The 13,923-nt window shown below is 38.6% G+C and overlaps 1 protein-coding gene and 1 long non-coding RNA gene across 2 annotated transcripts; both read right to left on the bottom strand.

The window, feature by feature from the left end:
• Nucleotides 1–2,499: 2,499 nt before the first annotated feature.
• Nucleotides 2,500–5,170, bottom strand: LOC147757361 (uncharacterized). Its single transcript, XR_015319959.1, has 3 exons — nucleotides 4,854–5,170; nucleotides 4,159–4,646; nucleotides 2,500–3,096 (listed from the first exon to the last, which is right to left on the bottom strand). It is a non-coding gene; the product is annotated as an uncharacterized LOC147757361 (long non-coding RNA).
• A 5,211-nt stretch (nucleotides 5,171–10,381) lies between these two features.
• Nucleotides 10,382–13,829, bottom strand: Naa15-16 (N-alpha-acetyltransferase 15/16). The gene has a single exon (XM_022792761.2). The coding sequence runs from the start codon at nucleotides 13,277–13,279 to the stop codon at nucleotides 10,721–10,723; it is 2,559 nt and encodes an 852-aa protein (XP_022648496.1). The 5' UTR covers nucleotides 13,280–13,829; the 3' UTR covers nucleotides 10,382–10,720.
• Nucleotides 13,830–13,923: the final 94 nt, after the last annotated feature.

Here is a 13,923-nt window from a genome sequence, read left to right as displayed (position 1 = left end):
ATATATCAGTACACGTATATAGGGAGTAGAGCAAAAGAGCGTACTTTGCATCATTGTGAACATAGACAGGCTCCCAGCGAATGGCTTTCTATTATTATTATTATTATTATGTTTAGAACAAAAATAATAATAGTGAATGCTAATTGTCGATTATTGACGTGCGGGCCGCACTTCACCAATTTGTATTTTGCGTTGTATATACCATTACGATGAAGTTGACGGAGCGCGGTTAAGATGAAAACGGAATGGACGACGTTGGTCATAGAAAATCCATACTTGATGGCGATAATGCAAATAAGAAATGTCCAATAAACACTCCTATTAATATTCTAAAATACTCTTCGCTCGAGTACTTATTTATATACTGTGGTGCTACTAAGATCAACGGGTGAGCGTTTTTGTGTGTTAAGTTCGAAATAATAAAGACAACAAGGGTGGTACAAGGAGCATCTTAGCACATGTCAAACCGTTTATTAAGCAGTCCAATATCTATGTCATGCAAAGGGCGTGTTAAATATAGTGCCTTGCTTTTTAAATGTACACATCCACGCGTACGCTTTTTCCTTTCATAAAACGACTACAGTAAAATTCCTGTAACAATGTTCTAGGCTTGACAAGAACGTATAGGCACTCCTGAAAACTGCCAAATATCGCGTTCTATAGTGCAAAGCTTGATCTAGTTGTAATAAATCAGTGTTGATAAAATTCTGCGTATATGATAATTATTCATTGTTCAGATTAGCACTACAGTGGAAGATACGTTAAGACATTTTTGCTTGTTTTACGCTCTCGAAAATTAAGCCTAGAACCTCTTCGGCACTAAACATTATGGGCAAGTATCCGACTTACACACCGCATTTACTAAGAGCGAAGTAAAAACTTACTCAAGATCTCATCTGAAAAAAAGCACATAATTAATTGATATTAGCTGCAGATTTTTTTCTAATGGCGAAGCCTATAATGAAAGAGCGAAATGAAAATCAACAAACACTTGTAGGACTCAGAATATTTGAGCCAACTTTTTCTCACTACAAGTCTTCTTTGACAAAAGATTTAACAGTCAAAAAGCGGAGTCCTCCCGCTGTCGTCAATAGTCCTGTTTCATGAGTTATCTAAGCGCTTGTTTGCCACTTCCTTGTTTTTGCAAGTAATAACTTTGTTGTGGAACAAACTTTAGGCCATTGCCTTTATGTGCGCACTTACGAGGTTCAGAGGCGCCGAATTGGAAAATGTTTTATCGCTGAGAATTATTAAGTATCTTGCTAACAGCTGTGAAAACAGTCTTCTCTGCCGTTCGTTATCACATCTTTTATTTTGATACTGATTTAGATCTTTCTCGATTTGATAACTTTGTCCCAATTCATTCACTCAGTCAGTATTTTTGATTTTATATTTATCAATATATATAAGATTAGATGATTAAGTCATTTTTGCTTTTATGATTTTACGTTTTTCTTTGTCTTTAAATTTCCCTCCTTAATACAGTAGTAGCGATGGACCTAATACGTCTGTTAGCTTCCTATTCAACAACTATCTGTGAGCGAGGAAATCTGTCACCGAAGTTCGAGTGTTAGGATTAACCACCAAGGTTTGTTTCCAGGTTCTACTACTGGAAATACCACGTTGTCCGAACGAAGATTTTCTGTCAATATAGGACCCTTCGAGTCAGCTTCAAAACCATACTTAACCTTGACAACTTAGTTCAGTTTCATATCAGGACGATTATTAAAAATCTTGCCAATTACATGTTTATATTCATGTTTTGTTGCAAGACTAACAAGATGCTCAAATGTAAGTAACCCAGTGAGAATGTGGCCTACCGACCAAATGCTGAACGCAAGCAGTTTATGCACTATTCTTTACACAACGATACAAAATGAAACTGAGGGGAATCAAATCACAAAATGGAAATGGCTGCCTAATATCATTAATCTCAAATGAAATCAACCAGCCTGATAACATGGCTTCAAGTTGATCAGTTGTCCACGCGGTGTAGCAAGCTTTCCCATTTTCTTAAAACCTAAGTTGTTTGCATCCGGTTCCCTTACTTTGGTTCAACTCCAGAGTGCTCTAAGACAGTTCGAGCTGCTGAGCTCGATGCTGTGTTAAAATTGTTTGATTGGCTTCCACAAATTATGGTTGTGTTGTGACTTCCTAGCTCTAGGTCGTCTTGGCTTTACTTTAGCTGCAAGTGCGCCAGTCTTTCCAGATTCCTTAATCAATCACGAGAGTGTTGCCCTTGTAAATAACTTCCAATTTCGATAGCAAGCTTTTACAAAAAAAAGAACGTTGTTGTAAACTGTAGCTCTCTATCACTGCAGAGCGCACACGCTACCGTGTTTATCATTCAACGGTCCTGTTAGCCCTTCCTTGTTTACGAACGCAGTGGAAAGGGACGTAATAGACGTTAGACTATCAGCCCACCCAGTATGTTTTAACTGAAGAGATAAGATGTCGTCTGGAATACGTTCAGTTATACCAGTGTACCCAACATTATGTATCGTAGTTGCGCCATGGTGAATATGAAGAGTATAGTTTAATATTAGTAATGAGATCCCGTAATGGAGATGTTTATTTATATTATCTAGGTTATATATATTATCTAAATTTTGCATCAAGCTATTACGCTAGCGACTTCACAACATTTTTTCCTAGCAGAACCCTGTTATTCCTATTTTCTTGAAATAGTAGCGATAGTACGATAGAACTAAAATTAGTAGGACGAGTGTGAGTGAAAATGGTGTAAACAGAAGTCCTGTCAATTTCATTATGTTCCGATAATTGGCAGACATCAAGATACATAGCTTAGTTAGGATATGCGCGATCCGCTTTTCTAACAAACTGCATTGTCTTCAATGCACCGGCAGAAATATAAGTCTGACTTCTTGATCACCGTTTGAAGTATGCACTGCATTCCTCCTGATTGTCCTGGAAGGGTTGAACCAAGCTGAGAATTCTTTGAAACGCCTTTATGGCAATTCCTGGAGGGGGGTTCCCATCAGGTCTCACGTTCTCTTGTAAATGGTCGATAGTTTCACCATGATGTTGCCACTGTGGAGCGTTCCAGGGTCTGCTTGCATTTCTCGTCACTCTGTTCTGTGCATTGAACTTAAGTCAATATTTGAGCCTTCATAACTCGGGACTAACGATTCTGTTTTGTTCTCCTAACTTTAATGAAGAAACAACCACCTTAAAAGTCTTTTACAGAAATTTGAGCCAGAAAATGGAATACGTTTTTTGTTTTCACAATATACTTTCTTGACGGATTGAGCATTTTTGCTTTATATTTTTAATTACTCGAGGTAAACTAATTATCACGATTCATTCTTTTTTCGCAGTCAGTAGTATACGAAACATGCAGACTGAAGCGTTTCAAGGCAAAGTTGTTTAATTAAAAGGCTATCGAATTAGAGTGAAATGCGTGACATTTGCTGAACGGAAATTTAGGAATCTGAAGCGTACGTGAAACGACATTCTGAAAACATAAATTCAAGTCGGTGATGCTAATCTTCGTGCTAAGGGACATATTAAACTTGGTGGTATATAAGCCTAAGTACACCCAACTCTTTAGAACTGCCTAAATTGATATGTGGTTAGCTTTTAGAGAAGAACGTGAATCGGTTTCATTCGAACGCGACCATAAGCATTTACGGAAGTTTATAACTCCAAGAGCGTGTCAACTGAAACGGGTAGCACCATAAGGTTGTCGACAATAGACCGTTCACTGGTGGGCCAGACTGCATAGACGTTCGAATTAACGATAAACACGACATATAATATATAGTAAGGAACACAGATATTCAAACTGTATAGAAATGCATACACGTTTCACGTGAAAATTTATCTTGTATTTTTTGCTTCCGTCTGTTCAGTGGAAATGTTCATAACGTTAAAAACAGACTGGATATGTCGGTTACGCTTTAGATGCCGCGTTTAATGATTTTGTAAATCAGCTGTCATTAGAGAAGCCTTTCAAAGAAATTCAAGCCCTATCATTGATCGTCACCATTTTCACCAACCATTTAATTTCAAGGTATGGCATTTTCCGCGTGGCAAGTTTTGAGTTCAATGTCAGTGGTGTTCGTAAATTGTGGCAGAATTTGAAATTCGAATTCGCCTCCCACTAATACTTGAAGTAAGCAATGTTAAAAAGTTTACCATTAGCAGTGCGAAGATGTCACAGACCATTACCACCTACGAATGCTTGACCTGCATAGATCTCGGAGAGTGCAATCAACGGACCAGATGTCGACGGCAAACGTTAAGTTGCTGTCAAAGCCTGTGAGCAGCTCTTCCGGGCTTATCGTCCGGATGACGGTAATATGGTTTCTTGCCATTTTCTTACCTGACTTTGCTCCTGATATAATTGTTCACCGAAAGTTTCTTATTGTAAGCAGCCTATTTAATATGACGAGATTCAATGAATAAACCAACATATGCATTGAGCTCAGTTTCTCGTGAATGTAATTTAGTCCGTTGCCAAGATGCTGCACGAGCAATTTTATGATACGCGATATTGGCTGCTTCACGTTTATGCGAGATGAAAGTATATGAGCTGGCGTTCCTTAGTTGAAGACAGTTCCACGCATTATGTAAGTGAGCACTAACTGAATGAATTTGACGATCTTCCGGCGCTGAGTATATTCCTATATGCGCAGTTCGTTAATAAAATATTTCACCCGTTAGCTGGTATCAGACAAAGATTACCTATTCTCATCACTAGATTCTTTTTTGACTTCTTCTTCAACTGGAATTTAATAAAGATACCTTTCTTCCGTGTATTGTAAAAAATTCAACATATTGATAATCATAGTTACTTTGATAACATATGTGACAATGAAAGGTACAATTACACTCAGTGCTTGCTGATATGCAGAGCCTGTAATTCAGCAAACTGATCATTTAAACTGTAGCTGGAGCCCTCAGTTTTAGTGTCCTGCACTGTTCCGTTCCTGGAGCCTATGTAAGTCTGCGATTCGATGCCCCGCGGTCTCTGTACACTTTGCCTCTCTTGATTGAAATTAAGTTCCACACTTTGGTAGAGAAACTTAAACCTACAATTCTTGTCGTAATGGTTCCTTAAAGCCATGTTCGTCGCTACTACAAACGAACTTTAATGAATAGATCAACTTTAGTATCATATAAACTAAGCTAATGTCTCTCTTGAGAGGCGGTGCGGTCTGGGTAGCTAATGCCCCTCTCTTTAAATGCTTTGCCATGAACATGTGGCCATCACCGCTTCAAATTTCAGCGTTGGTGCGTTCATAGATATGCTAGAGAGAAAAGTCTAGCAAGATCCACAGACCGGATAGACAATAACTGATGGAACAACACATGTCATATAGTATTTCATATTGAGGTTGGTACTTCGCGTTGTAAGCCTGTTTTTTGCGTGTTTTGACGAGGCACTGAAGTAGATTTAGTTGTTTCATAAACGTTATGGACGGTAATAGTACCATATAATTATAGTTTGTTACAAAGTTCAGATCAGAAGTCATTTAATATAAGAAAAGTGAACAACTAAGGATCAACGAGGTTTAACAAATGTTTTACCTCAATATAATCATACAAATTGTCAAATATTTGTGTGATTATTATTGTGTGATTTCCTCGAATATATAATACATTTAATGAATATGTTTGGGTATATAATAAATATGCTGCAACTTGAACCGTACGCTAGTGCTATTTGTAGTGACCACATTTCCTTTATGTTAACTTGCTTATGGTGTCATTTTTAATCTATTATTAGCCTGACAGCAGCCTTTGAAAAGCTGTCCTCTCTTTCATTGCTGAAATAATTAAAGCATAAAGGGTCACTAAACTCGACGGCGCAGCAACGTATGTATTTGGGTGACGAATTATATAGTGTTTGGCAATTTTTTGTAGATACACTTAAAAGCAGAATATTCCTACAAAAATATCAATCTGTATGATTTTTCAATGGTATGTAGAAAATTTATTCAACCCAGATTCACTTAGTATTGCAACTTGTAACGGCCTTACCTAAGAAGACATATTAACATTATTGAAAACAGTTCGAACTTGGTTTTTAGCGAAATAGCTTGTATTATTCGCTAATACAGACCATGACATAATAAGTCCTCTAGCAATGTCTAATTTAGTAAAAAAGCCTTATTTTAGAATGCATAATACACACGAAATATTGGACTTATAAATGTTTCCATTTTAGAACAAAGAGTTTGTCAAGTAGGATTAGATCACTTTGGATAGCAAGAAGTTCTCTGAGATTTATAAGAAGATCGCATAGAGAATAGCTAGACGATTCATAATGCATGGGCTGTTTGTATCGATAGTTGATGTTATTGGCACGTCTCGGTGTGTTGCTAACCTTCTGTACTTTAACCAATGGATTGCTTTTAGTTCATTCTCTTAGTCTGCCTTTTATCGATATATGTACTGCAGGTGTTTAATTTGTCACAGTTCACAATTGCAATCACGATAATACCGTTAATAATAGCAATACTAATACTACTATTAATCATACTCTGGCATTTATCCACTAACAACTATATATATATATATATATATATATATAATTTAACAAACGGCTGTATTTGAAGCTTGAGGTTGTTGCTTTTCGGCGTTCCCCCCCCCCCCCCCCAAGATCAAACAACTTGTGAAAATCTGCGGTTAAAGTCTATTGAAGTGAGATAATTCAATGAAAGATCAAAATAGTCTATCAAAGTAAGAACCGATTCAGAGGATTGTGTGAAGTTAATGAGTATTTGTACAGTTAAAAAATGCATGATGAAGTTCAACGCCATTGCGGCAAATATCTGTAGACATCTAAGACCAGGAATCCGCTAACGACATTTAGCTCCAGAAAAATTCTATCAGTATCATTAAAATATCTGTTTCTAAGTCAGTCTATTGAAGTGGTTCAGTCAGCTAGAAGTAGTGGTGATGCCTTCCCGCATCATGTACAAGAATTAGCTTACACAGGAACATGCAGTCGGGATACTTTATTCGAAATTTGTCCTCAAAACACCGCTCTTAACTACAACGGTTACAAAGCCTTCAACTCTTGTTTTCCATACATCCGATTGGGCATTTTTTTAACTAAAAGATTTATATACAGGCCACAATATAATCAGCAAGTGACCATGAAAGAGCTGTTGAACAATTTTTTCCATCTAGCAAAACTCTTTGATTTTTCACAGTATGACTGTAGTTATTTTGTATTTATCGAATCTCGGTATTATCGTTCATTTTATAATGCATAACATAACAAACTAGTTCGTTTTGGTGCTTTCTTAAGATATTTTTTTTTAAATGAAAGAGAACGTTTTGCGGAAAACCACATGATTCGTAATCAGAGATCAGCACATGGCATAAATGTTGCATAGTGATCTTTGAGGGTCATAATAAATTACGCGTAAAATATTTTATCCAAATAGCGGGTGGCTGACACTGAGTACTAAAGGCAAGAAGCTTAAAAGAATCATAAAACGACCATAACAAAACGTTTTAAATATATAGATCACTTGTGAACTTATTAAAATTTACGTAACGATCTTTGCATAGGTAAACCTTGAAAATGATAAAATTTGGATAAAAGTTAGTAAAAAAGTCATAATGTTGTCAGTAATTATAACTTTTATATGCAGGTATATATGATAATGCCTTTTATATGGATACGCTTTTATCTCGGATTCTACTAACAGAATTCAAACCAATTCTACAATAAAACAATGTGTGCATGTTAGCTTAAAACTAGGGGCAGTTAAAATTTTATATACGTAGTTCTCGGCCGTCGTGCACGATGTGTATCCACTTGCGGTTTCAATAATTCCAACTTTGAGATGCATAATTTTGTATCAAGAATACATAACATATGATATTTTCAAACTGAGGCTTTTCTTTTTCTGCCTGCCATTTCTTAGTTTCCCGCCTGCAAGCTTGATTTTAAACTAAAATGCGTGCCTAATGTTAGCTTACCTGGATTTGCTTCGATTATCTGGCCAATAATAGAAAATTATTGAAACCATTTAAAGATTTCTTAGTTTTTCGAGATCTATACGGCTAAACAAAATAGATGTTTGCCAGCAACAACTTGGTTTTCAATAGATATGTAGACGTACGATTCAACGAAGTGTAGACCTAATAGAGACTTTATTACATCGAAATAAAGAATAAACCTTTCTATCATTTAAATAACTAATGAAAGGGATCTTAGATTATTTTAAATGCATTAAACCTTCAATATACATACTTCGTGAAGTTTATAAATAACAGGATTTTTTTTTAAAAACATAATTAGCCATGTTTCTAACTTCTTGCGACAAAAAGCTAATTTAGTTCCCGTTATTATAGTGTTGCAGAGTCCGTCCACGAGGATATTGCCTTGTATAGTATCTGTTACTGTAGCGCTGCTATATTAGGTCGTCGTTTTTCTAGCGGGATGGCTTTTCAATCACATATCGCAGGTAATAAGAATCGCGTCAGGTCGGCGTCGGCGTCATTTGAAGGCTGATTTAGCAGAGCAGATACGCTAAAATTGTTCAAATTCAGGCTTTAGAAAAAGCGCCTGAGACAGAAAAGGTAAGTGGAATTTCTGGAAAAATTCGTTATATTCTCTAGCTTTTTTACGATAAAGGCAGAAATTCTGCCCAGGCTTATAAATAAAAGCGCAGTTTATGGTCAAGATACATTAGCGGACGAAACGGCTCAAACATGTCTCTGCCGTTATCGTTCTCTAGATGAAGAGATGCAAAAGGTGCTCCTTATAGTGGTCGACCAATGATGGGAAAGTTTATGAAATTTTCGTGTTGAGCAAGACCGACATGTGAGTAGCCGTGATATCGCCAAGGAACTAAACATCCGCCACAAGACAGGTTTAAGCCATTTGAAGAAAGTTAGCCGCAACTGACCAATTTCTAAAATGTTTGGTCACGGGCAATAAATAGCGGATCATTCATGTCAGTAAATTAAAGCAATGTACTCTACAATCTCTGATAGAGCCTAGACTAACGCGCCAGGGAAAATGATGTTGTGTGATCGGTAGAACTGAAAAAAGAATCATGCATTATGAGCTGCGGCAGCCTCGGAAAATTATTGATTCGGACCTCTACTGTCAAGAACTAACAGCATCACAACAAGCCATCGACAAAAGTCAGCCGGGGACCATGTTAGATTACAAAAGTCTTTAAATACCCAGCAAAAAATGAGAGAACTTGGATAGGAAATAATATAATGCCATATAGCCAGGATCTTGCAGCATCAGGTTATCATCTGTTTCGGTCAGAACTCCCTTAAATATGTTAATGGAATATGTTAATTTTTGGCCCAAAAACCACAGAAATTCTACAGTGATGGGCTTATAGTGTCATCAGAAAAATAGCAAACTGTAATCGGTAAAAATAGAGTACATTTAGTATAGAAATATTGTTTTAAAATATTGAAATTATTTGTTGCAGTTTGTGTTGGAACGGTCAATACTTTTCCAACGACCCAATATATTATGTGATGGCGCGAGAATATATGACTAACGTAATACCTTATCAATGTACTTAAAACAAAAAATTTTAAGTTTGCTTTGTTCTTTTTAGCAAATTTCTCGCAGTTTGAATAATAAGACAAACTAAGTTGGCAAATTAGAATTTTTGAGAACTCTAATTTAGAATGGTATTCACGATATTGAAATATAGCACTTATTTCATTTATTTCTCAACATTTATTAATTAGTTCACATTCTGCTAAATTAAACGAAATTGAATCTAACACGTATATGAATAATATAAGTATTGGCATAGGCTCCCAGACCGCCCGGATACTAGCGTGAGCGGAGTATCGTTCTCGAATTTTATGTTAACACTACGCTGCCAGGAATATTTCACGGGACCGTCTCGATTTTATTGTAGGACGGGTCAGACCTCTACGCTGCTTGAGAAAGTTATGCTTATAACTAAAGTTTAGGTACGCAAGCAGGTTTCGTGGCTTAAGAACCTATCGAGAAAAGTGTACCGAAAGGACGCAGTGAGATCTTTTTAATGGAAATTTCCATAAGGTCGTTGCTTGGCTTTTGGTTTTAATGTATCTAGTGCGCTCTCCGCGGCATGGATCGGATTAAGATGAACTGATTGTTGACCTACACGCGTGTTGAGTCAGACCTAAGTAAACATTGAAATAACTGCGTTGCTTATGTTTACAATGCATTACAATGCGGTACAATCCCAATAAGCTACGATGATTTGAAAATAAATGAAGAAGCTCAGTGATACAAGCGTTTTCACTGTTCAGGTACATTAATATAATGTCCTCTTAATCAAACTGCCGATTTAGCTAAACGGAACCTCGAGCTTTAAATGGTGGCTAAATCTTACGACCTATCTAATAGGATCAAATCAACACACCAGACTTGCCTGTTGTTCAACTATTGTGCAAAGGTTTTTGTTTTTATTATGCTTATCTTTTGATAAGGCCACGATAATGTAAGAAAAAAAACAAAAGAATATGCTCATTGTCGTTTTTGTGTATATAAAATTAGGCTTTCACACAAAATCTTTAGTACTGCTTGTCAAACGCATCTCGCTTCCTTATCGGATCTTATTTATCTTCTATATTAGATAATGTTCATCGATCGCTCTATATATATTTATATTTTGTTTGCTTCCTGCCTTTGCGCCCTCTTGCTCTCTCTTATTCCCTGTACTATTTATCGCTATCTCTTTACTTAGCCCCAATTCGTTCCTATAGTCTAGCTTGCCAGTTCGGCATTCGCTTCAGTGTCCTGCCCGCTTGCAGGACTCGAAACAATCGGAGGTTCCGTCATAAAAGCTTCGGCTAAAGGAAATCTTCTGGCGCAATCATCTCGGAACGATTCGATTAGCTTAATATCGATCTGGCCCATGCCGCCATCTCGTAGCAGCTGTAGAACCTCTTCGCAGCGCACTCGATCGATGCCGAGCTTGACATCGTCCCTTTTTAACATGACCCAATCTAGAGCCTCTTTCTGATTGGACCTGTCTAACTCGAACATGACGCGAGCAGCCGCGATTGCATGGGGATATGAAAATTTGTACATTTTAAAGAACGTTTCATTCAACTCCGTGGCAGTTCGCGTATTTCCAAACAGACTAGAAACTTGTTTGTCGATGACAGATTTAACTGGATTCGACAACTCCTTATTCACAACTACCGTCGATAGGAAGTGAGCCAAACAACGGTGCAACGTCGGATGATCGGGCTGCAGCCGATGGGCTCTGACAAGACTCTGCAGCATGAGCAGAGGTTTGTCGCGGCGTCGAAAGATTTCGTACGATAATAAGTGTGTCTCAATATTGTTCGGCGTTAAATCTTGTAGTGGTCGCAGAAACTTGATAGCTTCATCGAGAGCGTTCGTAGGCCGTTCAAGTTTGTCGGGACCCAGTCCATCATCAACTTTTTCCTCTTCGGCAGGCAATGCTTTCTTTTCCTTGTCCTTGTTTTCTTTCTCTTCCATACGCAACTTTTCCATAGCCTTCTTCTGTTTGTTCCGAAGTTTTTTCAACTCACTCTTGCTTAAAGTAGGTTCGAGTTCGTCTTGTTCAAGTTTCTTGTCCCCTAGCGGGTTGTCGTGTAGCTTCAGGTAGGTTTGAATAGCAATTCTAGCGGCCCTAAAGTAGAACGTATGTGATCTCACAACATCTTCAAGCCGCAGCAAGCCGATGTATGAACGAAGTGTCATCTTCCTCATACAGTATGTATGAAAGTCGAATTGGTCCTCGGTGATCTCCACAAAGTGCCGGTCCACTTCGTGACATTTTCGTAGAGCCTCGCCAGGTTTACGCAATCTGGCGTATGCGTCTGCGCATTCCGTTTGAAACCACATACATTGCATCTCGTTGAGATTCTCCATTGCTGAAACGTTTTCGCGGGTGAATTTGGCGCACATACTTTCTGCTTCGTTGATACGACAAGCTCGAAGCATATACTTCGCACATTTTGAGTTAATGTAACGATCGGCCGTGTCCAACGACTGGGCTTTGTCTAAACAATGCACAGCTCGTGCCATATTACCCGAATGTTTGAACACCTTCGCTTTGGCCAAATACAGTTCAATCAGAGTAGGGGTATGTTCGATGGCTTCGTCGATGATTTCTAGTGCCCTTTGCGTTTCCCCGCGCAAGTCAAAATGCTGGCAAGCATAGTAGAATGCCCAGACAAGTGCTGTGATTGGCTCTATTTTACCGCTAGGCCCGTCAAACGTATTGTATTCTTTTAGGTTCTTAAGATACATTTCCACTAGTCCGTGAAGAATATCTGCCTTCTCATGATCATTATAGAGTGGCTTGAGGTCGACGAAAAGCGGAGGCACTCCCTTTCTTATTGCGTATCGCATATACTCGTCAACAAGCGACTTGAACGTCTGTCCCGACGACATGTTTAGGGGCAACCTGTGCGGTGTGTGAGCGCGCGGGTAGAGCTTCTTGTATTCATCAAACATTTGAACTTTCTCCTCATCCTTCTGCAGCTGGCGAGCCTTGATCATGCCATGATAATATACTCTGTTTTCTTGGTTACGCCTGATCAACGCCTCGTAAATGGCTTCGGCCTCTCTAAACCGACCCAAACGTAAATAGACCTCAGCTCGAGTTTCCATTAATGAAAGCTTGTCACATATTAGACTTTCGTTCTTGTCGATGCGGTACAGTACTTCCTGATAATTACCCGATTCGAACACTATCTGAATTTGATAAAGTAACAATTCTGATTGTTCGTAGTCGTAACCGGTTTTTTTCTGGATCTTCAAGAACTCGTCGATGAGCTTCACAGCCATTTCGTAATCGTCAAGGAGGTGGTAACTCATGGCAAAGCCAATCCATGATGCTTTTTGCGTCGGGCGCAAGGTGAATAACTTGTGTCGTGTCTCGTTGTAGCCCTCTAGATCTCTCATCTGAATTTGTAACAAACTTAGATCGCGCAGAATCTGGATATTGTCGGGATCGCATTTTAAAGCATTGCGATAAGCTCGTATAGCTTCGTCATACTTGCGATCTGACCGTTGAAGCAATCCAAACACATGCCAACAGACATGACTTTTAACGTCTGATTTAAGACCGCGTTTAATATGCTCATACGCCTCTTCTTTTTTTCGTAGGCAATTCAAAATCAGGCCCTTCATTGCTAAGGTCTCACCATGCTCGGCGAACTTAGGATTCGACAATATCACCTTGGCCAGCTTGAGTCCATTCTTGTACTGTTTATGTTCATAACTGCGTAAGATTTTTTTGAACACGGCGTGCTCTTTCTGCGGAAGCGGCTGATTTGGAGACATAGTGATGCTGTTAATGGGAACACAGGTTTTTTAATGATTTTCTTTGCTGCTATTGTTGTGATTGTTTTCCTGTTATTTACGTTTTTTTTTACTTCTTCGTATTTATCTGTTATGACTGATTCTGTATGGGTTACGGCTTTCGTTTTAGAACTGCTGTAACTCTTCGTTCTTGATGCTGCTGTTAGTACCCAATCATCACCGGTGTTACATTCTATATATCACTAATTGCTATCGCTGTTGTTGCAACTACTACGGCTAGCAAAAACACACACGCACACATTGACGAATTAGGAATGCGACGTTCCAATCAACAGTTCCCGGTGGGAATAATGGGTGAACCAACGATTCCTGAAGCCACCACATCCACAAATCAGCATCGACCGAATAAGCTTCACTGCAAACTGGTTCACGCGTTTCTGCTCTTGCGATGCTTATCCGGCCACCTTCTTTTTTTGCAAACGCGTCGACTGTCCCGACGGAGCAATAAAGCAACCGGGGACCCTCGTGCAGTGTTTCCAAACCCAAAGCGACCTACGAATGATTCTGCCTGATTTGGATGCACCGCGCGGGGCGTAGTCATCGTAAACAACCCCTCACCCACGCGCCGGCCAGATAGAAAATACTATTAATACAGCAACATCTAA

The sequence above is a fragment of the Varroa destructor genome, unplaced genomic scaffold (genome assembly GCF_002443255.2).
Source record: "Varroa destructor unplaced genomic scaffold, Vdes_3.0 BEIS01000002.1, whole genome shotgun sequence".
In the NCBI taxonomy this organism is placed as follows: Eukaryota; Metazoa; Arthropoda; class Arachnida; order Mesostigmata; family Varroidae; genus Varroa; species Varroa destructor.
This window is presented reverse-complemented; position numbering and strand designations above follow the sequence as displayed.